Source organism: Aulonocara sp. 'chitande type north' Nkhata Bay, linkage group LG5, assembly GCF_057382095.1.
Source record: "Aulonocara sp. 'chitande type north' Nkhata Bay isolate Kocher_YH1m ecotype deep benthic linkage group LG5, A_spYH_male_GT1.1, whole genome shotgun sequence".
NCBI lineage: Eukaryota > Metazoa > Chordata > Actinopteri > Cichliformes > Cichlidae > Aulonocara > Aulonocara sp. 'chitande type north' Nkhata Bay.
Window position 1 is genome coordinate 28437206 of NC_141348.1, and position 25354 is coordinate 28462559.

Consider the following 25354-nt stretch of genomic DNA (forward strand, 5'->3'; position numbering starts at 1 on the left):
GTTTTTTTGCCTAAGGCCTCAAAAGGTATTTGTTCAACCTCACCCAGCAGGGACAGATAAAGTCCACAGAACTTCTTAGAAAGAAGCTCATTTCAGGATTTCTGAGAAGACGCTATTCAGGATCAGCGCGCTCTCCTGGGTATGGTTATGATTATGACGCAGCATATTTCACATATTACTCTGCTTCCAAACTACCACATATGTCTGAGCGATGGCTCTTAGTATTATTGGAATAAATATTTTAAAAAGCCGGACAGGATATGCCACAGATTTTACAACAATACGCAAAAACCCAGCGTCAGAAATAATCCTTAACAGCCCTTATTTGGCCATATTCTCGTAAATGAAACAAGATATCAACACCTACATGCATTGGAGTGTAAGCTGCAGGCCGATGCAGGGATCTCTTAGATACATTCCCGGGAAAATAAATACCAGGAGAGATCAAATAAGCAGAAATGTAACTGCAAATGAACTATAGTTTAATCTAGGGCTGCATGTGTGCAAACAAGACACAAAAGAGCAATAAAAGTGAAGATTATCAGAAGTCACAAACTGAAGCACAATCAGCTTTTCTCTGTCTCTACGGCAGTCTACCCGGTTTATATATATTTTTTAGTTTATTGTCACAATAACAACTTGTTTTCTCGAGCGTAATTACTCTAAAGCTCCTAGAAAACCTCTCGCCGTGTTTTTCCACCAGGATCGAGGGAAATCTATATTACTGGAAATAGCCAGTGAGCATTCCTATTATCTTTAATGTCGAGGCGGTGAATTCCCAGAATGAAGCCTCTGTCAGGGCCGCCCGGCGGGGCGGAGTCAAGCTCTGCAATTATTCCTGGAAAGCGACTAGGCAGAAGCTGCCGCGCGGTTCCTGGGAGCGGAGCGCAGGTTCAGCGAAGGCGGGGAGCCGCCGGGTGAAACGAGGGGAGAGATGCCAGAGAAAAACAGCACGGTTCGGGGCGGTTGTCCTGGGAATTAACCGAAACACAAAAAACCCCACACACATATATGTGCGAACCCGGTTTGTCCGTCGAAGGAGCGCTAATAGAGGAGCTGTAGCCCTGCCGCGAAGCGAAACAACCGGCGGCGGTTGGAGCGGAGTGGGAGTTGGTGCGGCCGGCGTGACGTCAGAGCCGCCGGTGCTGCGAGTTCTCAGAATAGACTTCTAGGAAACGGTAAATTTTAAAAGCCAAGCCTTTACACTCTGTCCTTCACACATCGGGATCTCATTCTGGCGACAACACACTCCAACGCAGTGCTGCGGAGAGCTGAGCTTTACAGTAGAGCCGCTTTTAGGTCGTTTCTATTATATTTTATTGTTGTTCTCCTCTCTGCTGATCAGTGTTAAGGACAGGAGCAGAGCCTGTTTGCGTGCACGGAGCTCTTCGGGTTACAATCGAGCTATTCATACATGAAACCCATGTCACCGCGGATTGTTTGTTAGCCAGATTTTTATTTTTTTCCCCTCCTTTTTCTTTAGATACATTTTAGTCTCTGTATGTTTTGATTGTTTTCTGAAGTCCGATTGGATTTAAGCCCAGAGAAGTGAAGAAATAGAATGATTCTTTGTGTACCCGGGTGAGTTGACTTTTCTTTGTGTCTCTGCTTTCTCTTTGCTCGTCATTGTAAAGAAACCCAGCCGGGAAATTTCAGTTACACACACATATATATACACTTATATATATATAAATATATAAGTGTAAAATTGCCTTAATTGGCCTTAATTATTATTATTGTTGTTCAGGTGAAAACAAGACAAATGCAAGCCTGTTGCAAGATCTAACGTAACCTTTAAAAAATACTAGTTATTAGTAGTTCATTGTTTAGGTCAGTAGTAAAAATAGGATAAAATGCGATAAAGTCAGTTTTTTGAAAAATAAATAAATCAGCCAAAAAATATTAAAATTCCAGGGTTAAAAACAAGGAAGCTGTGATAAATCCTCCTGCTGTGTTTGTTTATGTCTGCTAACTAGTATCTTCCATCTGATTTCCAGTCCTGGAGCTCTTCTGCCCACTACCCCGTCCACTGAATCCCCACGGGGTATGCGGGCAGGAACTGCAACTCCCACCCCCTGCTTCCAAAGCACCAGTCCACGATGGGACCCCACAAAAGATCTGAGGGCCATTGCCAGCAACTTCTGCTACCTAGAAAATTCAGGTGTGGTTTAAAACATGCTTCACATCTTTCTCATTCCAAAAAAAAAGGAGAAAAAAAAAGCATTCCTAAAAATCCTCGATGTGTTCCAGGTATTGTTTGGTACATTTCATTATCTGCTCTGAGAGATTAGTTGATTGTTCATCGCTAAGTAAACATCAGGCTTCATGCAGGACAACACGATCTGTTCACGGTGACTAATATTTAGGAATTTGTGTGTGTAGGATGGTACTGGGGAGCTGTGACTGCAGCCCAGGCCCACGCTGCTCTTCAGGAGGCATCTGAAGGAGCCTTTTTGGTACGGGACAGCAGTCACCCTCTGTACATGCTGACCCTGTCGGTCAGAACCGCGCGTGGCCCCACAAGCATACGGATCCAGTACAGCTGCGCCCAGTTTCTGCTCGACTCCAGCTCCCCAGCCAGACCCAGCCTGTCATCCTTCCCCAGCGTTCCCAGTCTGGTGCAGCACTACATGGGACCAGAGAGAAAGGCAGAGGAGGGAAGAGTGGAGGAGGAGCCTCCTTCAAAAGCCTCTCAGCAGGGCATCCAGCAGACCACAGTGGTACTAAAACTCAAGCAGGCTCTGTACAAGCCCCAAAGCCTCCCCTCTCTTCAGCACCTCACACGTCTCGTCATTAACAGACAAACTGACTGTCCCGATCAGCTACCACTCCCAAGGCCCCTGCTGCGTTACTTACAGGACTATCCCTTCAAGGTCTGAGGGGGCGGAGGAGGAGGAGAAAGAGGAGAGGAGGTTCACTGAATCACTATTAATGGCTGAATCTCAGCTTAAGGGGAAAAAAAACAAAAAAAACAACACTTTTAAGCGGGTCCTTTGTGTCCGTAAAAGACATTGCTGCTTCAGCAGTTGGAGGCCAGTTGCAAAAATACTGGACACAGGGTGATGTTTTTGGTGACAAAATGTGTACAAATTCAGTTAATCCTGCTGTGTCTGGTTTCAGACTTAAATTGTTGAGGACTGGATGTCGAAGCACCCCAGGAAAAAGGAAAACAACAACAACAACAAAAACTTGTGAGAAACATGAAGTACTGTACTCTGTTTTATGATGGATGTGGAAAACTGTCCATATCTTCTCCCCTCCTTCATCAGTTCAAGATGTATATAGTTTCCTGAGAAGTACACTGATTACACTGAGACATCTTTTATGCCATTTTATTTTTGTTTTCTCAGTACAGCATCTTTTTGTACCTTTTACATGTGTACGTTTTTGTATTAAAACCACCAGCTGGACTCTTGGCGTGTCATGCTTTTACATTTGTATCCACTTGTTATTCATCTGTGTTGTTTGAAATGCCAAACGTTTCTGTTGTGTTAAGGCTTGCGATCGCCATCACCAACCCCCGCATGACGACTGCTCTTGTGACACTTGTTAGGAAATATTTTCCCTTAAATCACCTTTGAAACACAAAGACTTAGTGGCCTTTAAACTCTAAGTATGCGAGAGAAGCAGATTGTGTGAGGAAGTAAAGGCCGTGCTGCGTGAGCTTTTGCTCAACAATGCACGCAGCTTGCATCTGAGTCAGCGAGAGGACAAGCTGAGGGGAGGACCGTTCGTCAGTGGATTCACAGAACTACTGAATGCTTCCTGGGAGGAGGGTGAGCTTCTGAGAGGGAGGGTTCCGAGAAAAGCTTCGGTAATTACCTTCAGCTTTGGAGCCTGCGTTTTTTTTGTGCCTTCGTGCACACATTTTTTATTGTGACGCAGGATGTGATCACGACTGTTACTAGATTAAAAGTGCAGCGGTGACATGAAAACAATGTGCGCTTGTGCAAATTATGAATGCTGGGTGTTATCAGATCAGTGTGAGCGCGTGCTTGGTGGTTCAGTGGGGGTAGGGGAGCTGAGGCAGCGGCGACCTGAGCTAAAGCCAGCGTAATAGGATCTTAATTTCTCAGTCCAGATCCTGCTTGTGGTCCTTGTTTGACTTCTTCCTTCTGAAGGATGCAGAATCGAGGCCTAGGAAACACAAAAAACGAGCCGGCGTCACTGATGCCCAAACCCCAGACCCCTTAATCAAATCACAGCGATGGCCCTGAAAGTGGGCTCACGCAGAGTGATTTCATATGAAAACTGATATTGATGTAAAGCAGTTTTATTGAACAGACCTGCCGGTGATGTCATGCCGTGCCTCCTTAAACTGCAGCCCGTCCACGTTCCCCTCCACCCACTGTCGAATGAGTGGGGGGTGTCTGGGGTCCACCTCCAAGTAAGCACGACTGTTTCTCACCAGGAAATAAAACAAAAAACCCACAGAAATGGGGTAAAAATTAATCATCAACAGGACTCGATTTTGAAAAGTAACCCTGAGATGAGAGCAGCACATGCCTGGAAGTGCATTCACTGGAAGTCTTTTAGAAAGCTTAACACATTAAAGAGGCAACACGATACATGTGTTTTTCAGAACATGCTGTTCTTGTGACAAGGCGCTTTTGCCTTTAGGAATTGAACACAGGTGTGTCCGTCTGTGTGTGAGAGTTGGCTTTTTTTTGGTTTTTACCCATAACTGGACAGAATCTGGGGAGCCAGGGTCAAAATCTGCTTGATCACTTTCAGGCCGTCTTCGCCTCCGTCTAAAGCTGCCGGGTCTTCAAATCTGGGGAGCAGCACACAGCAAAAGCATACACTGTAAAATAGATACAAACATCACATATTTTAAAATGTTTTCTAATGAAATCTGATAAGCTTATTTATTAGATTTACATTTTACATGCAAATTACAGCTAAAAGTAAAGGATGAGTGCACATTTCCTTCACTATGATCATTTCTTCTAATTTAAAGATCCCAACATTGATTAAATGGTCAGCTACTCATAAATAACATATACTAAACAGTATGTTAATATTGTTATATTGGTTTCATTGTATTTATTAAACAGCTTTAACAAATACAATGTTTAACAAATTGTAACAATTGTACAATTTTTTATAAATACAACTGTATTTGTAAGCAACCTAAAACAGTAAATTCTGCTTGGTTTTATATGCCCAGAGATTATCTTTTACAGTTTCATATATTTCCACCTTCTCCTATAAACCCAACAGATGAATGCTTAATGACATTGTAATTACTCACAATTATTTAAACAATACAACCTTAATAGCTCACTCTAAAGATTTGTACATTCTGCATTTAATAACAACTTTTGCGAATCCAACTGAATAAAGCTTTTTTTAATGTTAAACATAGACAGGTTTAATATATATAAAATGAGAATTTAGTCACCTTAAAATTTCAGGTTCAAGGGACACCATGTCTTCTGAAAACAGGTACGGAGGGTTACTGACCAAAGTTGTAACTGGCCTAATGAGACTGAGCAGAGTTTCTGCATCTGATAAAAAACAAAACAAAACAAAAGAATCTTTTTATCAGCAGAGGGATCAGCTTTGTTATTTAGAAAAAAACATGCAAAACTTTCACTGACCCTTCATGACATCGATGTGATGAATCTCTAATCTATCCTCAAGTCCCAATCTGCAGACGAAAATCCTTTTTCAGATTTTATGAAATCTTTATAACAATGTAATGTAATCTTTATAATAATGTAATGTAATCTTTATAATAATGTAATGTAATCTTTATAATAAAAATAAATCAATGCTAAAGGACATTTACAACATAGTTTTCATGGGTTGTGCTGCAATTACCTTAGTGCGTTCTCTCTTGTTAAATCCACTGCATCCTGGCTCTGATCCAGGGCGACGCCTTTAAGCTGGAAAACAAAACACAAGAACTAACTTTACGCAGAAGTTTTCTCTCTGTTTTCCTGTATTTGTATGCACGGGAAAATTGGGACATTTTTACTTCTTTATAATCTGATAACAGAAGAGAGTCTAAAATATGCAAACACAATATCACAGTATAACTGGAGTGCATGTTTGATCAGCTGAGATGAGAAGATGTACATGTGATGTGAGGATAGCAGCTTATCAACTGGAAATCTATAACTAATGATTTATCATATCAGTTATCCTATTGATTTTTTTCCCTGTTAATCAATGTGGCTCGGCTACAGGGAGGGGTGGAGCGGGGGGTTCAGTGTGTTGTGTCAGGGGAGGTTGACCCACACAGCTGTTCTCCATCACCGGGTCATGCCTTCCCTATTTCAGGGGGATGCCGGGACCGGACGAGAGAGCGGTGTGTGCTGCGCAGAGCGAGGCAGCTGGAAAGCTGCACTTTAACTCTGTAAATAAAAAACACTCAACAAACTGTAACACTGTGGTTGTCTGGTCCTTCGCCATTACAGTCTATTAATAGTAAATAAATAAGTCATCACTAAAAAATGAAACATAACATATGGTCATCACAAGCCTCAAAAAAACACTCAATTAGCTCAGCCTAAAGAATCCACTGTCAAATGTTCTTTAGAATAACTAAATGACACATAAAAAGCTGCAGCCTTTGTATCAATACTCACTGTTAGGTTAAGGCAATTTATCTATTTAGACTTAAGCTGACAATAGTAGTGAGCAACACTTTCCAATGGCTATGGGTCAAAAAGCTCAAACAGCAGTTTGAGTGTATAAGGCCATGACATTCACCTGTGTCAGTACCTGACTTTCCCGAGGTGAGCATGGTGTTCCATTCCTCCAGAGGAATTTATTTAACTCAGAGAATTAATGCCAGGATTGAAACTGTTCTCATAACACATGACTGCCCACCAACTTTTTCATAATTTGTAATTTTTCTCTAACTGATGCATCACGTTCAGCATCTAAACAAGCTGACATTTGCTTGTTATATGGGATTAGTTTCAAAAATGCTTGGTGCTACAGGAAATGTCACAACTTCCTGAAGAGAACATGAAAGTCTGTACACAACGTTACTGATTGCAAAGAGGATCCTGATCAAAACCACAGATGTTCAAAACACAACCTCATCTGACAGATGTTGATGAGGAAGAAAAAACGTCTGGGTCTTGAGATTTTGCAGACACACGACCACTAACCGCCAGACATTCAGTTTGTAGCTCATTTGGACGCATGACCGTCATGGTGACAGTGTAGGATCAAGCGAATAAGGTCCCGGTCACACAGGCTTAAAGACCTGTCAGTGACCATCTGGCAACCTCCGGGTCATGGAGGAATAATGAGTTTACCCTGACCGATTGCAAGTGGTTGCTGAAGGCTGATGGCAGTCGCTGGGAAAATAACTGTTAAAGCTGCAGCCACTCATGCCTAAAGACCGGACTCTTTATGGCGTTATTTTTGTGCCACTATTCTGAGCGCACATAAAAAATTTTTTTGCAGGTGCAAGTGTTGCATTTTGAGGAGAAATTTATTTTGAGTGAAGAAAAGCTACATTTGAGTGAACAAAATTCATTGCTGCGTGCAAAAACTGTGTTTGCTGTTATCCCCACACACACAATAGCAGCCCCTCTCGCTCAGTTTTTGCATTTGAGCTCGCTCGCTATGTGTGCTCTCAACATTTCTGCCCGTGCGCATTCAACTCTTTCTGTACGCCATGTGCCACAAAACCAGCCAATCACAGACTTGGATGCAAAAAAATCTGATTGGCTATTTTGGTCTCCAATCAGCTCGAAATGACGAAATGCAATATCCCAGAATCCATTTCGTCCAAACTCAAACGAGGCAGTGGCGGAGTTTGAAATATCACTCTTTCTGGGTTACAAAATAAACTTTTAAGATATTTTCATACGATAATGGTTCTGTGTAAACTTCAAAAACCTGCTCGATTTATCAAGACATCACATATTTGCAAAAGTGCTCTAATGTTTTCGGAGATGCCTGTTACCCACCAGCTGACCGCATAGCTGGACTGGCTATTGCGCATACCGGACATTTGCCCGGTGGGCCGATGGTGATCTTTCATTTTTATGTTTGCTTGTTTGTTTTTGTAATGGTATAAACAATGAAAGGTGGTGGATTAGCCAATTGGCTAATCAACTCTGGGCTGGACCAATTACAATACATCCTTATTGAGGTGAAAAGGAACGCGATTAGTCCCGTACTTCAGCTAGAATGAAAAAAGACACAAAGCTGGAGTTATTCTGTGTTTTTGCTGTACAACTGCCTGTTCTTCTCTCATTCTCTCCCCTCCCTCTCTTGTTGCTACTTCAATCATGAAACTGATCAATGATCAGCTGATGTCTCTCTTGTTTGTTTATCGCCCACTTTGCACCAGAAACAGGAAACCAGCGGATGTTGCGCTAAACAACACCAGCACGTTTAAGCTTGATAAGCTGTTGTTAGAATTTATTTAATATTACTTTCTAGTATCAGCTGATGTTTGCCAGAGCCACAGCTGTAAAAGCTGCTGGTCATGATATCGGTTTGGATATGTGGTGAGAGGGAAACATGAAGGTGATACAAATCATACATATATACCAACAAGACAGTGTACATCACTGTGACAACAGCGTTTGTTTTCATTCAAAAGCTTTATGGTTTTTCCTACAATACCTGGTGGTGTAGTCGGCCGATTTTTTGTCAGTTCAGCCTTATACTATGTTTAACCCGAGTGACCACCCGGTCAGCTGGTGGGTAACAGGCATCTCCGAAAACATTAGAGCACTTATGCAAATATGTGATGTTTTGATAAATCGAGCAGATATTTGACGTTTACACAGCACCATTCTCGCATGAAAATATCTTAAAAGTTTATTTTGTGACCCAGAAAGAGTGATATTTCAAACTCCACCACTCTGTGTTCCTCTGCCACTGCCTCGTTTGAGTTTTGGACAAAATGGATTCGGGGATATTGCATTTCGTCATTTCGATCTGATTGGAGACCAAAGTAGCCGATCAGATTTTTTTGCATCCAAGTCTGTGATTGGCTGGTTTTGTGGCACAAATATAACGGCATACAGAAAGAGTTGAACGCACACGGGCAGAAATGTTGAGGGTTGCTATTGTGTGTGTGTGGATAATAGCAAACCCTGAAATACAGTTTTTGCACGCAGCAATGAGTTTTGTTCACTCAAATTTAGCTTTTCTTCGCTCAAAATAAATTTCTCCTCAAAATGCAACACTTGCACCTACAATTCTTTTTTTCACGTGCGCTCAGAATAGTGGCACAAAAATAAAGCCATAGACTCTGACCCCTGACAACCACCTGTTGCTAGGGAAAAACATGTATTCTCTGACTGGTTGGCACAAAACTCGTTGTGATTGCTTTGTGTTACAGCATATTGCTGTGATCATAGTTTGAATGGAAGTGACAGACCTGTCTACAAACTAGTGCGAATAATTCGATGATAAAAAATTCTCAACACAAATTCTTTGACTCGATGCTTCGTTTAACACTTGGCTCTGAAGCATGTGTTAAACATTGTAAACGCAAGTGTTTCCCCCTCATTTGCGACTAAAAACAGTCCTACAATAGAGATATTTCATCACAGGATCCCTAAAAATAACTATAATAATAGTAGTAATGATAATAGATTTTAATATTATTTTCTGACATTGTCTTCTAACGCTATATTTTGCTACAGTGGGGCAAAAAAGTATTTAGTCAGCCACCAATTGTGCAAGTTCCCCCACTTAAAATGATGACAGAGGTCAGTAATTTGCACCAGAGGTACACTTCAACTGTGAGAGACAGAATGTGGAAAAAAAATCCATGAATTCACATGGTAGGATTTGTAAAGAATTTATTCGTAAATCAGGGTGGAAATAAGTATTTGGTCACCTCAAACAAGGAAAATCTCTGGCTCTCACAGACCTGTAACGTCTTCTGTAAGAAGCTTTTCTGTCCCCCACTCGTTACCTGTATGAATGGCACCTGTTTGAACTCATCATCTGTATAAAAGACACCTGTCCACAGCCTCAAACAGTCAGACTCCAAACTCCGCCATGGCCAAGACCAAAGAGCTTTCGAAGGACACCAGGAAAAGTATTGTAGACCTGCACCAGACTGGGAAGAGTGAATCTACAATAGGCAAGCAGCTTGGTGTGAAAAAATCAACTGTGGGAGCAATCATCAGAAAATGGAAGACATACAAGACCACTGATAATCTCCCTCGATCTGGGGCTCCACGCAAGATCTCATCCCGTGGGGTCAAAATGATCATGAGAACGGTGAGCAAAGATCCCAGAACCACACGGGGGGACCTGGTGAATGACCTGCAGAGAGCTGGGACCAAAGTAACAAAGGTCACCATCAGTAACACACTACAACGGCAGGGAATCAAATCCCGCAGTGCCAGACGTGTTCCGCTGCTGAAGCCAGTGCATGTCCAGGCCCGTCTGAAGTTTGCCAGAGAGCACATGGATGATACAGCAGAGGATTGGGAGAATGTCATGTGGTCAGATGAAACCAAAGTAGAACTTTTTGGTATAAACTCAACTCGTCGTGTTTGGAGGAAGAAGAATACTGAGTTGCATCCCAAGAACACCATACCTACTGTGAAGCATGGGGGTGGAAACATCATGCTATGGGGCTGTTTTTCTGCCAAGGGGACAGGACGACTGATCCGTGTTAAGGACAGAATGAATGGGGCCATGTATCGTGAGATTTTGAGCCAAAACCTCCTTCCATCAGTGAGAACTTTGAAGATGAAACGAGGCTGGGTCTTCCAACATGACAATGATCCAAAACACACCGCCCGGGCAACAAAGGAGTGGCTCCGTAAGAAGCATTTGAAAGTCCTGGAGTGGCCTAGCCAGTCTCCAGACCTCAACCCCATAGAAAATCTGTGGCGGGAGTTGAAAGTCCGTGTTGCTCGGCGACAGCCCCAAAACATCACTGCTCTCGAGAAGATCTGCATGGAGGAATGGGCCAAAATACCAGCTACTGTGTGTGCAAACCTGGTAAAGACCTATAGTAAACGTTTGACCTCTGTTATTGCCAACAAAGGTTATGTTACAAAGTATTGAGTTGTATTTTTGTTATTGACCAAATACTTATTTTCCACCCTGATTTACGAATAAATTCTTTACAAATCCTACCATGTGGATTCATGGATTTTTTTTTCACATTCTGTCTCTCACAGTTGAAGTGTACCTCTGGTGCAAATTACTGACCTCTGTCATCATTTTAAGTGGGGGAACTTGCACAATCGGTGGCTGACTAAATACTTTTTGCCCCACTGTAACTCCTCTACTGAAGAGTGAAAACTGCCCAGCGTTGTTGTACGTTTTTCGTTGCTGCGGCAGAAAGAAGATGGAGAGGCAATTAACAACACAAATAAGTGATGCAGACTCAAAACAAACTTTAACTGAAATATAGCAAAAGTGCAAACTGTTCTGATAATGCAGGGGCGATGTTGTGACTTCTCTAAATAACGTCAAAAATGTTAGCTAAAGTAGCCTAAGTCACTCGAAATTATTAGCTAATTGTAGCTTTCGGAGCCATTAGTCTGCTGGTATATCGCTAGCTGCCAGCAAAAGGGGCTGATGTAGTTTATTATTTTAGTTTGTTATAGATGTCTATTCCTGTTCTGTGCTTCATTGTTTGTCTACAGTACAGCTCCAGATCCAACTGAGAGCATGTCAAAAGGAAATCTGTGTCCAGTAGCAGCCTTTATTCAGTCTGAATATTGTTCTAAACATGGATCAGTTTATGCCTTTTATTGGTTTTAAATTCTGTTTCACTGTTACATTCAACCTTTGGTTGACAGCATAGTCTCAGAGAGGAGCAGAGAGGGAGAGGAAGGGAGAAAAGGAGAGAAAGAGAGAAAAAAATAAACAGGCAAGAGTGAACATGTATATTTCAAAGGGAGTGTAGCTTCTGTTTTGCCCATTTTCTTTCATGACGAAATGTTTCTCCTTGTGTCTAGGATGGTTCTTTCCAGGTATTCCAGATTCCTCCGACAGAATAAACATGTGCAGTTAGTGGGGTTAGGTTAACTGTGAGTGTGAATGGTTGTGTGTAGGGCTGCTCAATTAATCGAATTTTAATCACGATTACGATCTGGGCTTTCAACGATCATTAAAAATGACTGAGCCGATTATTAGCCCCTCCCTCGTGCTTTACTCTCGCGCTGCTCCATGTGGCAAATCCAGCGCACCTCTCTGCATTTCAAATACGCATCACAAAAATTAAGAGGACCCAAGGGAAGCTCGGAAAGCTAAGCAGAAGTTATTTGGAGTGTAGACATAGTGTGTAAACTTTGCTACAGTGTCGTAGCTGCACCACAGAGCAACACTGCAAAGTTCACTAAACATAGATGTTTACATTTTTCATTTATTTTTTATATTGCAAACATTTGCACTGTTATCAGTATTTGCACACTATTTTATATTATTTTTTAAAGTCATTATTCAATACATTGTTATTGTTAACCCTTTAAATCCCTGTAGAACCGGAACCACGTAAGCTAGCGCAATAATTTGTTTTGCATATGAAACCGGAGGAGTTGTACTTACATCTTATGCCATCAGCTTAAGTGACGGAAGTGACGTCATTTTCGCGGAAAATGTAGTTTTTTACTTGTAGGCCTTAAAAGCCTATACTGGTGTTTTTATAAGTCATGTTAACTTTTCTGAATAGTTTCTGGGATGCTTAGAACTCGAATTGCTCAGCTGGAAATAGTTTATTTTGATGCACCTGCTGTTTTCTTTCCAAATTTGCATCATAGGATTGTTTTTTGTTTTTCCTGTAGTATATAAAAATTGCTGTATCTCCAAAATAAAACTATGAAGACACTTAAAATAAATTTTCTGTGGTGGGAAACTATTTTTTTGCAACTTTTTTGTATTTAAAGTTTTGAGGGATAAACCTCTTAAATTTCCCCAAGTAGAAATATATGTAAAAAAAACAAAACAAAAACGATTGTCAATTTCTTTTGTAGTTTATTGCACTTTTTTGCAATTAATGTAGTTACTATGGACTTAATGCATACATATTATTAAAATATGGGCTATAACAGTTGTATTGATGTATAGCAACTTGAAATGCTCCCAAAAATGGCACTACAGCATGTAAAAAAAAAGTAATATAAGCTCTGGCGGACTTGGTTCTATGGTAGGTCTTAAAGGGTTAAATAAATATCGTCAAATAATCGAGATCTCAATTTCAGTGAAAATAATCGTGATTATCATTTTTGCCAGAATCGAGCAGCCCTAGTTGTGTGTCAGTGTTAGCCCTGTGACAGTCTGGCAATGTCCTAAATAATACCTGCAATAATATCAAATATTGCGTTAGTTAAATTACAAAAATATTTAAAAATATAAAAATGAAATCTTTTTTCAAAAGCCAACAAAAGTGCACACAGGCCATAAAACTCCGATCCACTGACCTAAGGGTTGTTAGGTGGAACACTGAATTATTATTAATATAAATTATTAAAATCTACACTATCATAACGTCTGGATTTAGCAGCACAAAAACTTGCCTCTTGTTAATGTCCGAAATCTTTCCAAGAAAATAAAGTAAAGGTACATTTTTATGCCTTAGTCTGGACTTCATATATGTCTTATTTTATTTAATTTGAGAATGTAATTTTAATATTACACGTGCACACCGTCAAAGGGTTTATTTGGTTTGTTTTTTTGTTTGTTTTTTGACAAATGTATGCAGTTAAAATATAAACATTGCAATTTCTAAAATGGAAACTAATGAGGTGAGGTGTTCCGGGCATGTCCCACCAGGAGGAGGCCCCGGGGCAGACCCAGGACACGCTGGAGAGATTATATCTCTCAGCTGGCCTGGGAACGCCTTGGTGTCCCCCCGGACAAGCTGGAGGAGGTGGCTGGGGAGAACGAGGTCTGGGCTTCTCTGCTTGGGTGGCTGCCCCCGTGACCCGGCCCCGGATAAGCAGAAGAAAATGGATGGATGGAAACAGTTAATTTTGAAAGGTCTGTGTTTATTCTCTTTTGAATATTTATTATCGTTCATTGATATGACAGAAGTGTTTCTTATACGATTACTTATTTCCAGTCTGAATCACACTATTTCAATTTTTTTACCGCTCAGCTCGTAGTTAGCGAGTATTTGCAGACAAACATTAAAAACTTTGACGGCTGCCAGCTCCACCCCTCACGACACATCAACTCCTGTCAGTTGCACACGTGGTATAAATGTAAAAATGTATACTTCAGGTGACCTACTTCTCGAGTTATCGCATTCACAAGATTTGCAGAAAACCTGACCTCAATGAAATTCAATTTCAATCAGTGAGGGTAGAAATGAGAACCAGTCATAGGAATACACATTTTTCCCTAGCAACCAGTGGTTATATCACGACCAATGAGAAACCTCAATATACTGCATATATTTCACTGTTGTAATGAAAAATTTGACTCATTGTCAGTGTATTAAGACCCAAAGTGAGGGGTAATACATTAATAAGTTAAACAGCCTTTTTCCTGTGGGGTCCCTTATTGTAATTCCACTCGTCTGAAATCTTACGAGAAGCACAAAATTCTACCTGAGGCAGACTCTTCAGCAGGCTAAGAGAAATGGCACCAGACCCACATCCCACTTCCAGGCACGTAGGCTCCGTCTCAGCAGGCACTCCCATCTCAGTCTTCATCTGCAGATCATTGAGCACCAGCTCGACCAACTCCTGCATCAGCAAAGACGAAATAAAAATCACATTTCGGCTTATTCGTGATCATTTGCTGGGTCTTCACTGCGAGCATGCACTGCCTCGTCTTTTCTTTTACCTCCGTTTCAGGTCGTGGTATGAACACAGGAGGCCTCATCTTCAGCGTCAGGTCCCTGAAGTCCCACTCTTCAATCACGTACTGCACGGGCATCCTAACCCAAACATGCAACATTGTAAATATTTTAATTGAAAATCACTGAAATGCATATAGAGAGATCTATGCACAAACTCACCTGGAGAGACGTGTGGTGCAGAGCTTCCATATCTGCTCTGTTTGTTCTCGGCTGAGAAACTCTGTTAATCTCTCCTGCTCAAGACTTTCTATCTGGATAAAGAAACGCTATGTGAACTTGATCCACGTTTACTGCATGTCAGTGCAAGTGCTGAGGCAATGTAGATTTTGCAAATTACAGTTTTAGCTCCGAGTAGATGAGCAATGATGTACTGGCTGGACTGCTCAGGCTCCGTCACACCTCTCTCCTCAAAGCGCCTCTTCCATAACTTCACCGCCTGAAGTGGTGTAATCCTGCCTGCGGGTAAGGCTGGAGCGCTGCATGTACGGACAGCTTGGGACTTCCAAAGTACCTAAAAGCATGACATTTAGGATTTATTTTTATAGCGAGCATTATCGCCTTTATTTTGATAGTGAAGCAGTGTGGAGTAGAAAGGAAAGAAGGGAGAAAGGACGAGGGAAGGCACACAGTAAAGGGCTGAGGGTTGAACTCAAACCCAGGCTGCTGAGTTCTGAACCATATGGCACATGTTCACCAGCTCAACCAGGGAGCCAAACTGGCACCTGTCGCATTTAAGTTCAAATAAAATTTCCAAGTATCAACTGCAGTTTTTTAACACTGATGTTAGACTCCCATTAAGCATTTCCTCGGGGGAATTTCCAGCAACTTTGGAAATCATCACGATTTATTTTAGATCAAACCTCAGACACCACTCACGATTACTCATAACACGTGTCTAGCTGACAAGTCATAAATAATTTTCACTTCCTCCCTATAACCAAAGGGTTAAGAGGGAATCTGTAAGTCAAGTTAACTTACATTAGTTTAATGTAATCCAGTAAGAGAGAAGTGTTATTATTAGTTACTGTATGTGTATGGACAATAATCATTTTGTTTATTTATTTGAGTTATTCAAGCTTATATAGTATTTATTTAGTACAGGTATAAGTTATGTGCCATGATAGATCGAAAGATACTTTACTGATCCTAAAGGGGAAATTACTATGTGATAGTAGCAGCATAAAGAACTATAACCTACAATAAAATTGCTTGAAAGTACCACGGGCCCATAATAAAGGCCTTATAATGTGTGAAGTAGTGCAAAATTTTATATGCAACAGCGATTTTAAAAAATGAAGCAAAAGAAAGACAAATAAATACAAAATAAGGCTGGGATTGTGCAAAAAAAAAAAAAAATTATACTGGGATATAGAAGTGCAAACGGCTTCAATAAATAACAAGTACAATTTCAAATCCAACAGACAGCAAGCAGCAGGAAGGTTTGATACTGATAAGTCTGAGGAATACGGACAGGTGTGTTCGCCTGTCAACAAGCAGAAGAGCTTTTGTAAAGCTTTATCGAGAACTGCAGGAATGTTTTCCTGAAGGCTTGACTCAGTCTGAGCTCTGCTGCCTCTGTGTGTGCCTGCCACTTTATTTTGTTAAAAAGAAGATAACAGAAAACAGATTTGGTCCAGTTGCGTCAATGGAAATCAACTGATAAACAGATCAAGAAACTCATTTGACCTGGTCTGTGCTTACAGGTGCGCCAGTTTGTAATGTGAGTAATATTTCCAGTTAGGAAGGCAACAGGAACAGGTTTGGACTGTTGGTTTTTAAAGCCGTGACACTGTCATGTTTTTGTTTGTTCAACACTTTGGACGCAACGTGTCGACTTCCCGGAAAAAAAATAATAAAAAAAATAACTTGACCAGTTACCTTTGGTCCACTACTCCTGCACCCAAAACATCTGTAGTAGCTTGTACTCAGCGACCTTCTCCACATGGTTAACAGTATTAAGTCTTTACATCGTTATTCATTGGGTTTCCGGAGTCTATGCGCTCTCGGGCTGAACTCGCTGCATGGCGGCAGTAGTCTGTTAGATCAGCATGCTACACTTTACGGTCCTGTATGAAATTCAAACATTTTTCTGTGTCGGAACAACAAGCTAACTGGCAGGGCTCGTACTGTGTCCTGCACGCGGCACAGAGAGCGACTGCGGCGCAGTCTGCGCAGCGCTGACGCCACTGAACGACGTTGCCTTCACGGACTGTAAAACATATAAAGCTACACCGTCACATACGTTAAGTCTGTAAAGTAAGATAGTAAAATAGCATCTATAAATGTAAAAGTCATTAGCAAGTAATAAAAGTAATATTACATTTGGTAAATACTATTATTCGAAACCTTTAAATTGTCTAAAAGGGAAATTTTCCTTAGTGTTGCGCAATTGTTCAGGGCCCAATACTTTAAAGCGTTTTTATACGACAACAGAGTTCGTGTTACTTTTATATTAATTTTAAAACATTATTGGTGCTACATACGCCACGACTTCCTCTGTCTTATTGTTGCCTTTACAGTTTTTGCGACGTCAATTTTTATTCTAAAGCTAAGTTACTGGGTGTCCCTGAAGGCGATATTATTGTTGTTCTTCCCTGTCTGGTTTTTGCATGCGTTGATGTGTCGAGTTATTGAATAGTTTGATGCCTGGGTGACCATAACCTCTGCTTAATACATTAATAACAGATTTTATAGGGCGTCTCTTAACTTTAGACCTGCGTTTAAGTACCTAAGGACGTCGCTAAGTTGTCTTTAAACGTTAAAGCTATATGCTAGCTCATGCTGCTGTAAATAAACTGGGAAGATCCACAGTAGACACACAGGAGATACCTTGTTAACGCAATTTGGGGCAAGTTAATAGGACTCAGCAGGGTTTACACACCTCTGGATTAGTTCTCCATGAGGATAAAATCTATGATGGGCATGCCCACTCGGATAGAGTGTATATTTTTCAGCGAATTTCATCCTACTCTGGGTCCCAAGATAACATATCAGGTAAGTCTGCAGATGGTCTGGTAAAGTAGTTTTATGTTATGTTATTTATTTTATAGCTACTGTCGTTATGATTATCTTTATAAATGCCCCAATTGCGAGCTTGTTCATGACTGAGTGTGTTTTAAACGTGCGAGGCAGGTTTTTAATCCTTCATAGTCATTTGGCATTGACATGTACTCTGCATAATCCTTCTGAGCTCATGTATCGTATTGGGCATAGTTTGTCATACTGTGTCCTCTCCTAACAGGTTCCAGAAGAGTACATCTCACGGGAGCTCTTTGACACCGTTCAGGTTTATATTATCACCAAGCCAGAGCTACAAAACAAATTAATAACAGTGTATGTAGTCTTATTCTGCTCGTCTGTCTCCCTGCCTTGTTTGAAGTCCTTAGTATTTAAATAATAGTGTATTAACTTAATCAACCAATCTCTTTTTTTTTTTTTAAATCTTAGCACTGCAATGGGAAAAAAGTTAATTGGCTGCCCAGTGTGCATCGAACATAAGAAATATAGCCGAAATGCCCTCCTGTTTAACCTCGGCCTTGTTTGCGATGCCCGAACCAATACTTGCAGCCTCGAGCCTATTGTTAAGAAGCTATCTGGATACCTTACAACTCTGGAGGTAAAGAGTATCACATTTTCACATGTTCACGTGATCGCTTTCTTCGGGATGATTCCTTAGAGATTTTCTGTCTTGTTGTGTTGCAGCTGGAGAGCGGCTTTATATCCAAAGAGGAGAGCAAACAGAAGCTTTTACCCATTATGTCAACTTTGTTAGAGGATCTTAATGCCACGGGAGCCTGCACCCTACCCATTGGTATTATTTGGCATCTTACTGGCTATAAGTTTTATCTGTGGCAAGGAGCAATATATCTTTTTAATATATAGCTGTGGTCAGACGTTTACACACATTCATCATGGGCATGAATGTCATGGTAATTTTGTACTGTTTCATTGAACTGTTCTTTTTTCCAGGGTGGAATTATTTTAAATCTTTAATGACTTAAAAAGACAAGAATTTGGCACACAAGTTAGAACTTATTTTGGATGTTCTCTAATCCACACAGGGCCAGAAGTATATACATAACTTAAATATACACACTCACTTAAATCTTTTAATAAGTGGTGCTGAAGTTTCTACAATGTCTTTTAACTCTCCGAGACTAACTTCTTGTTAGTGATCATGATTTACATGATTTTTCTGGTACGTTTTCTTTTCCAGCATAAAAATGCTTGTTTGACATCACCCATTAGATTGCCAATACTCAGAACAATGGGTGTAGGAAGGGAAATTATAGATTTCCCTTCCGCACGTTTGACTGCAGATTCCAAGATAATCTGTTTAAACAACTACATGTAAGTACAATGTATTCTGATGTGTCAACACTGCTGAAGTCTGGAAGATTGTCACCATCACATAAGAGGAAATTGGTTAGGATTTTCAGGAACAGAACAGGAACCACCAAAGCTCAAAGCAGCCATAAACAGGTGCCAACTAAGAAAGAAGCCCCTACTCCATAGTTGACAGCTGCCCACACAGATAAGCCAAATGCTTTCTGGAGAAAGGTTTTATGGACAGATGAGACAAAGACTGAGCTGCAGTACTGTAAAAAAGTAATTGCTCCCTTCCTGATTTGTCACATTTACATGTTTTAGATCCTCAAATAAATTTTAACTGTAGACAAAGACTAAAGACCTGAGTAAATACAAAATGTACACAGCGTTTACAACTGAATCCTGTACAGTCTGTGGGTTTTAGGCTGTGGAGGTCCAAAGTTCAAATGTTCTTCGTCCTCCTACCGTCTACTTTTATAGCTAGGTTAACGTAAATATGATGTTGTGTAATTAAAAATCAGTACATACAGACGCTGCAGAGAATTAAAGCTGTTATCTGGGTAAAGTTAATTACTCCATCAAATATGTCTTGATGCATGCTCAATCATCCAGGTCAGTAAATCCCAAAAGGTTGATTCTACTCATCTGGATGTAGCGTTTTCAATGGAAGAAACGTTTCGTCACTCATCCAAGTGATTGCTTCAGTCTCAGCTGACCGCAGGTCTTTGATCAATGGGCATTTATCAGTGGTTGTTGATCAATGGTCATGACAATTTGCATATTAATGATCAAGGAACTGACCTCACAGCGCATTGTTCATTCAGTGGGCTGGTTTCAGTAATTGTGCAAATGTACTGTTTATAAGGTTGGAGAAACCGGCAGTCAGCTGAGACTGAAGAAGTCACTTAGATGAGTGACGAAACGTTTCTCCCATTGAAAAGGCTACATCCAGATGAACAGAATCAACCTTTTGGTACTCCATCAAATACATATTAATATTAGACAATAACTAGAGTAAATACAACATGCATTTTTAAAGTACATTACGGATGCATGCTGTATGTTCATTCCACCCTAGAAAAAGAAAAGCTCAGAGAAATCTTTAAAAGCCCAAAATTGTAATGATCCATGTACTTAGTAATAATGTGACATGTGCTCTGTTACTGTGCTGCAGATCATACTGAAAGTATCATAAACGATAGAGCTGCAGCTGCTCTACTAGACAAATCATGTGATTACGGCATTTCTAAATGAACTAAAGCATCTAGAATAGAATAGAATAGAATGGCCCATTATGTTCATTGCACACGTACAACTAAATTGTGGGTCCTCCACACCAACTGTGCCGGAATAGAATATAAATAGTAAGACAGCAGGAATAAATAACAAGCAGGAGAAATATATACAGGGCAAGATAAAAGCTGATGAGGGTTACTCAGGCCATGACTCTGGTTGGTTGGTGGGTGGGAGGGTAGGGGTGGGGTAGTGTTTGTCAACACTCCGAATGACCCAGGGGAAGAAACTGTTTGTCTGGAGGCGTGGGGCCTGATTTACTGGAGGTTTCGACCAGAGGGCAACGGGTCAAACAGGGATGGCGGGACACGAGGGGTCACCTGTGATGGCCCTGGATATCCTGAGGAAAGAGGATCTCCAGGAGTGGCAGAGAGCAGCCAGTTATGTTTGGGGCAGTATTAATTACCCTCTGCACAGCCTTCCTGGTTTTAGTAGTTGCCCCTGCGTGGCAGACATCCAGGCAGTAGGAGAGCACACTCTTCACTGAGGAGAGCTTTGTTATGCATTATGTTCGCTAACAACAGGTTTTCCAATATCTCTGATAAGCCCTTATCAGCCAACCAACATGCTGGCTGGGTTATGGCCCAAAGTGAAATTATGTGGTTGTTTGGATTGATTAGGTAAAGTCAAGACAAAGCAGTGCCACTATGCAAGCGGCTTTGCTCTGACTGTTACTCTTTTTAGAAATTCAGATGGGAAATGCAGGCTGATGTTTCTGAGTCAAAAATTTTATTTAAGAATTTACCAGCTACACATAGGCAGTATTCGCATGTTGGTTGGCAGCAACAGTGTTTTGTTTTTTTTAAACTGCTCTTACTCTTGTTTGTTGTATCCTTTTTAAGATGAGTCTAACACCATTCATCTAAAGCTGATTCAGCTGCGAAAAGACCCCCCAATAGTTCAGGAGTACGACGTGCCAGTCTTTACCCAGTGCAAAGACCATTTTATCAAGTCTCAGTGGGATCTCACCACTCAACAGGTAGGCTTTCAATGTCAACAACCTCTGGCTGCGGCTCTTGAGAGGTATTTGAAGTGCTTGGAAGAAAGATCAGTGTTTAAACACTTATCAGCTGTGCTGGAAGTGATATAAGCACGTTTTTATATCCTTTGTTTTATGATTTGAAAGAAGGCATTAGTGCAAGACAAGATGCCCTTTATTGGTACAATACTGTTTTATTGCTTTTATGAGTTAACATGTTTACAGCATTTAGTTACACAGTAATGCAAAAAGCACTACGTGCCTCTAACCCTTATCTATTTGCTGCTAACTGCAGATTCTTCCCTACATCGATGGATTTAGACACATCCAGAAAATTTCTGCTGAAGCAGACGTTGAGCTGAATCTTGTTCGTATTGCAGTGCAGAATCTCCTGTAAGTATTTTTCAGTAAATACAGTTGTACTCTTTAGTAACCTCACACACGTACTGCTTCATCCCAAAACTTTGTTTTATGTTGTTGTTTTGATTAACTGATAAACCAAGTGTGAACGCCTCTGTAAATGCAGAAGTTTTAATAGTTTGCTGTGGACCATTCAGGTGGGAGCTAACACAATCCCACAATCTTCCCGGGACTTCTTGTAGGTTAACATCCCAGCAGATTCACTTCAAGGTCAGGTCGTACAGTACTCAGCGAAACCTTTAACACAAACACACACACACACACACACACACACACACACACACACACACACACACACACACACACACACACACTGACAAGAGCTCAGTTAGCATGTTAAAGTTGATGGCAGCACAATTAGAAAAGACTGAAGAAGTATGGCTTGTTTGGAAGGACTGCTTCTCTGTAAAAGGAGCATGGTGGCACAGTGTAGGTTTGCAAAGTTGGATCTGAACAAACCACAAGACTTCTGAAACAATGTCCTTTGGAAAGATGAGACCAAAAGTGTTGACATTTAACCAGAATGCACAGCGCTGTTTGACAAAACCCAAACACGGCATATCAGCACAAACACCTCGCACCAGCTGTCAAGCACAGTGGTAGAGGGGTGATGTTTTGAACTTTGCAGCCACAGAACCCGGTGACCTTGCAGTCATTGAGTCAACCATGAACTCCTGTGTATCCCAAAATATTCCAAAGTCAAATGTGAGGCCATCGGTCCCAAAGCTACTGTAAGGCTTGGCCAAAACTGGGTTATCTGACAGGACAATGATCCAAAGCACAGCAGCAAATCTGCAACAGAATGACTGAAAAATAAAAGAGTCAGGATGTTGCAATCACCAGTCAAAGTCCAAACCTCAACCTGATTGAAGTGCTGTTGTGGGACCTTCAGAGAGCTGTGCATAAATAAATGCCCACAAACCTCAGTGAATGGAAACATTATAACACAATGACGCGAGAGACTGATAAAGTCATAGAGACAACGATAAGCTGAAGTTATTGCAGCTAAAGGTGGTTTTTCAAGCTACCGAATGAGGGGGGTGTACTTGCATTTTCACTCTGTAGTCAAAATACACTTCAAAAAGATGTATTTACTTCTCTTTTTAACTTCACAGGTACTATGGTGTTGTGACTCTGGTGTCAATTTTCCAGGTATTAAACTAATTTCACATCACACATATATGAGTGTAGTGGAACAGTTTATCAGGGACCATTAGGGCCGATGTTAGTTTTAATTGAGAAGTTGTAATTTTTTTTTCATATAATTCCTTCTGTGTTCTGGAAATGTTTTGTTTTTTTCTGTTTTTGTGAAAGTGAATTTTCTTGTGCAGAAAAACTTTTTTGGGGGGGGGAGCAGTACAGGTTGTAAAGCCGTAAAGCAAGCATCGGTTCTGAAGGCCATTCTGATAAAAGGGTTCATTTATTTCAAAAGAAAGCCAATTTATATATTGCACATTGCTCTCTATGCACCACTTTGAATACAGAATATTAGGGCAGGTTTTTTTAAGTGAGGGAAGGCTAACTGTGCAAGGCCTTTTATTTAAAACTTTAATTTTAATCTTTTCCTCTTTTTTTTTTAACAAATACATTAAATTATTGTCTCTAGTCTTCTGATATTCTGCTGTAAAAAGCAAGCTATTAAAAAGTGGCTAATACTTCCTGATGACTTGTTCTGGTTGCCTTCATGGGTCTTTCTCTAGTACTCTAATGTGTACTGCACCACCCCAAAAGTCCAGAGCCTCATAGATGACAAGTCCATTCAGGAGGAGTGCCTTAACTACGTCACTAAGCAGGGTTAGTTGGGGTCATGACCATTAAAACACGTGTTAATCTTTATTTATTTTGTGACGTTAACTGTGCAGCTTTGCCCTGTCACTTTCAGGTCAGAAACGTGCGAGTCTGAGAGATGTGTTCCAGCTGTATTGTGGGCTAAGTCCGGGAACAACAGTCCGAGACCTTTGCTCACGCTACTCACAGCAGCTTCAAAGGGTCGACGAGAGGTTAGCGTCGCTCAAATGATCAGTTCCTGAAAAGACTTAGCGCTCCTGAAAATTCAGGTCAAAGTGGCACTGGCTCATACTGTATGTGTGTCATGTCACTCGTTTCTCCTAAGGAGGCTGATCCAGTTTGGACTAATGAAGTGTCTTATTCGACGGCTGCAGAAGTATCCCGTGAAGGTGATCCGCGACGAGAGAAGCAGGCCTCCTCGACTCTATACCGGTTGTCATAGTTACGATGAGATCTGCTGCAAAACAGGCAGGGTTTGAAGCCTTCTTTGATTGTTGGACAAAACTTAAGAACTGATGGTGTGAAACAAGTGTGCTTACAATGTCCTAATTTTACAGGGATTACTTACCAGGAGCTTGATGAACGTTTGGAAAACGATCCTAATATTGTCGTGTGCTGGAAGTGATGGGGCAGAAGGGTACAGCAGTGCCTAAGCAGCCAAAGATGCCTTGAACTAGAGAAGGAGGTTTCTTCAATTAACAGAGAAAATAATGAGTAGCGTTTTGCAGTTTTCTTAGCTTAGTTTTGTTCAAAAAAGAAAAAAAACTTGAAAGATTGGATATCACACTCATTATGTGGCTATACAATCCATTCATTAAATGGAAAAAAGGCTAAAAATATCTATTTATGTGGGTTTCATACTTCATACATATTTTGCTATCTTTATTGCTTTGACTCTACTTATAACCCCAAATTCATGTCATTTCTACCGCACAAATAACATTCCAACATAAAAACAGATTGCACTGCCACATATCCTTTAGCTGATTCTACTCATTCCTGGAGGGTTGAAGATCCGTTTGCAGTTAGTTAATGCAATGTTATTAGCATTTGTATTTGAATTTGTACTTTATTTATATGCTGCATTTTTGCTCTAACAGAAGCACTGAAAGCGTTTCTTACTGCAAGATACATCCACCCATTCACACACAGATAAGGGCAGTTTCGGTTCATTTTTTTACCCAAGGATATTTAAATATGTCTGACCTTCAGATTAGTAGGTGATGAAACATATTATTTATAACTGTTTACAAAATAGTAAAAACTTTTTAATGTAACTTAGCGGCAGTAAAATTCATCATGGGAGTGAAGCCCTGGAACAAGCAGGTACAGTCTTATGTTATCACACTGTGAAGAAAATATTTGAAATAAAATGCTTTGAAATGACACCCGCCATTAATACGTTTTTAATAATAATTTCATGTACTTTTATTTAGAAGGATGACTTGAATTTCATGTTTGCAAGTACTTTTTTCACTACCATATACACTCACCTTAAGAAGCACACCGGTTCAGCTGCTAATAAGATAACACAAATGTCTAATTAGCTAATCACGTGGCAGCAACTCAATACAGACTTGTACTGAGACTTTTGTAGACCTGACAAAGTTCACAGCAAGCATCAGAATGGGGAAGAAGTGACTTTGAATGTATTATGGTTGTTGCTGGTCGGAGTATTTCAGAAACTGTTGATTTACTGGGATTTTCCTACACAACCATCACTAGTGTTTACAGAGAATGGCCCAAAAAAAGAGAAAATATTCAGTGAGCGGTACTTCTCT

The 25354-nt window shown here is 40.6% G+C and overlaps 3 protein-coding genes across 7 annotated transcripts; 2 read left to right on the top strand and 1 right to left on the bottom strand.

The window, feature by feature from the left end:
* The first annotated feature begins 846 nt into the window (after positions 1 to 846).
* Positions 847 to 3410, top strand: LOC147330866 (cytokine-inducible SH2-containing protein-like). Of its 2 annotated transcripts, none has more exons than XM_086292757.1 (3): positions 847 to 1178; positions 1998 to 2161; positions 2383 to 3410. In XM_086292757.1, the coding sequence occupies exons 2-3, from the start codon at positions 2047 to 2049 to the stop codon at positions 2877 to 2879; spliced, it is 612 nt and encodes a 203-aa protein (XP_086148883.1). In that variant the 5' UTR covers positions 847 to 1178; positions 1998 to 2046; the 3' UTR covers positions 2880 to 3410. The 2 variants fall into 2 exon arrangements, with proteins under 2 accessions (XP_086148883.1, XP_086148882.1); XM_086292756.1 differs by lacking the exon at positions 847 to 1178 and adding an exon at positions 1185 to 1581.
* Positions 1601 to 16900, bottom strand: hemk1 (HemK methyltransferase family member 1). Of its 2 annotated transcripts, none has more exons than XM_086292751.1 (11): positions 16643 to 16900; positions 15102 to 15275; positions 14924 to 15015; positions 14749 to 14842; positions 14511 to 14648; positions 5827 to 5891; positions 5604 to 5653; positions 5405 to 5510; positions 4679 to 4774; positions 4287 to 4397; positions 1601 to 4137 (listed from the first exon to the last, which is right to left on the bottom strand). In XM_086292751.1, the coding sequence occupies exons 1-11, from the start codon at positions 16706 to 16708 to the stop codon at positions 4065 to 4067; spliced, it is 1065 nt and encodes a 354-aa protein (XP_086148877.1). In that variant the 5' UTR covers positions 16709 to 16900; the 3' UTR covers positions 1601 to 4064. The 2 variants fall into 2 exon arrangements, with proteins under 2 accessions (XP_086148877.1, XP_086148876.1); XM_086292750.1 differs by having other exon boundaries at positions 4679 to 4804.
* On the top strand, positions 16339 to 24961 carry nprl2 (NPR2 like, GATOR1 complex subunit). Of its 3 annotated transcripts, none has more exons than XM_086292749.1 (11): positions 16339 to 16467; positions 18006 to 18097; positions 18212 to 18380; positions 18467 to 18575; positions 21229 to 21365; positions 21661 to 21758; positions 22901 to 22937; positions 23486 to 23579; positions 23668 to 23785; positions 23899 to 24041; positions 24131 to 24961. In XM_086292749.1, the coding sequence occupies exons 3-11, from the start codon at positions 18219 to 18221 to the stop codon at positions 24196 to 24198; spliced, it is 966 nt and encodes a 321-aa protein (XP_086148875.1). In that variant the 5' UTR covers positions 16339 to 16467; positions 18006 to 18097; positions 18212 to 18218; the 3' UTR covers positions 24199 to 24961. The 3 variants fall into 3 exon arrangements, with proteins under 3 accessions (XP_086148875.1, XP_086148874.1, XP_086148873.1); XM_086292748.1 differs by having other exon boundaries at positions 16352 to 16484; XM_086292747.1 differs by lacking the exon at positions 16339 to 16467 and adding an exon at positions 17168 to 17758.
* The last annotated feature ends 393 nt before the right edge of the window (positions 24962 to 25354 follow it).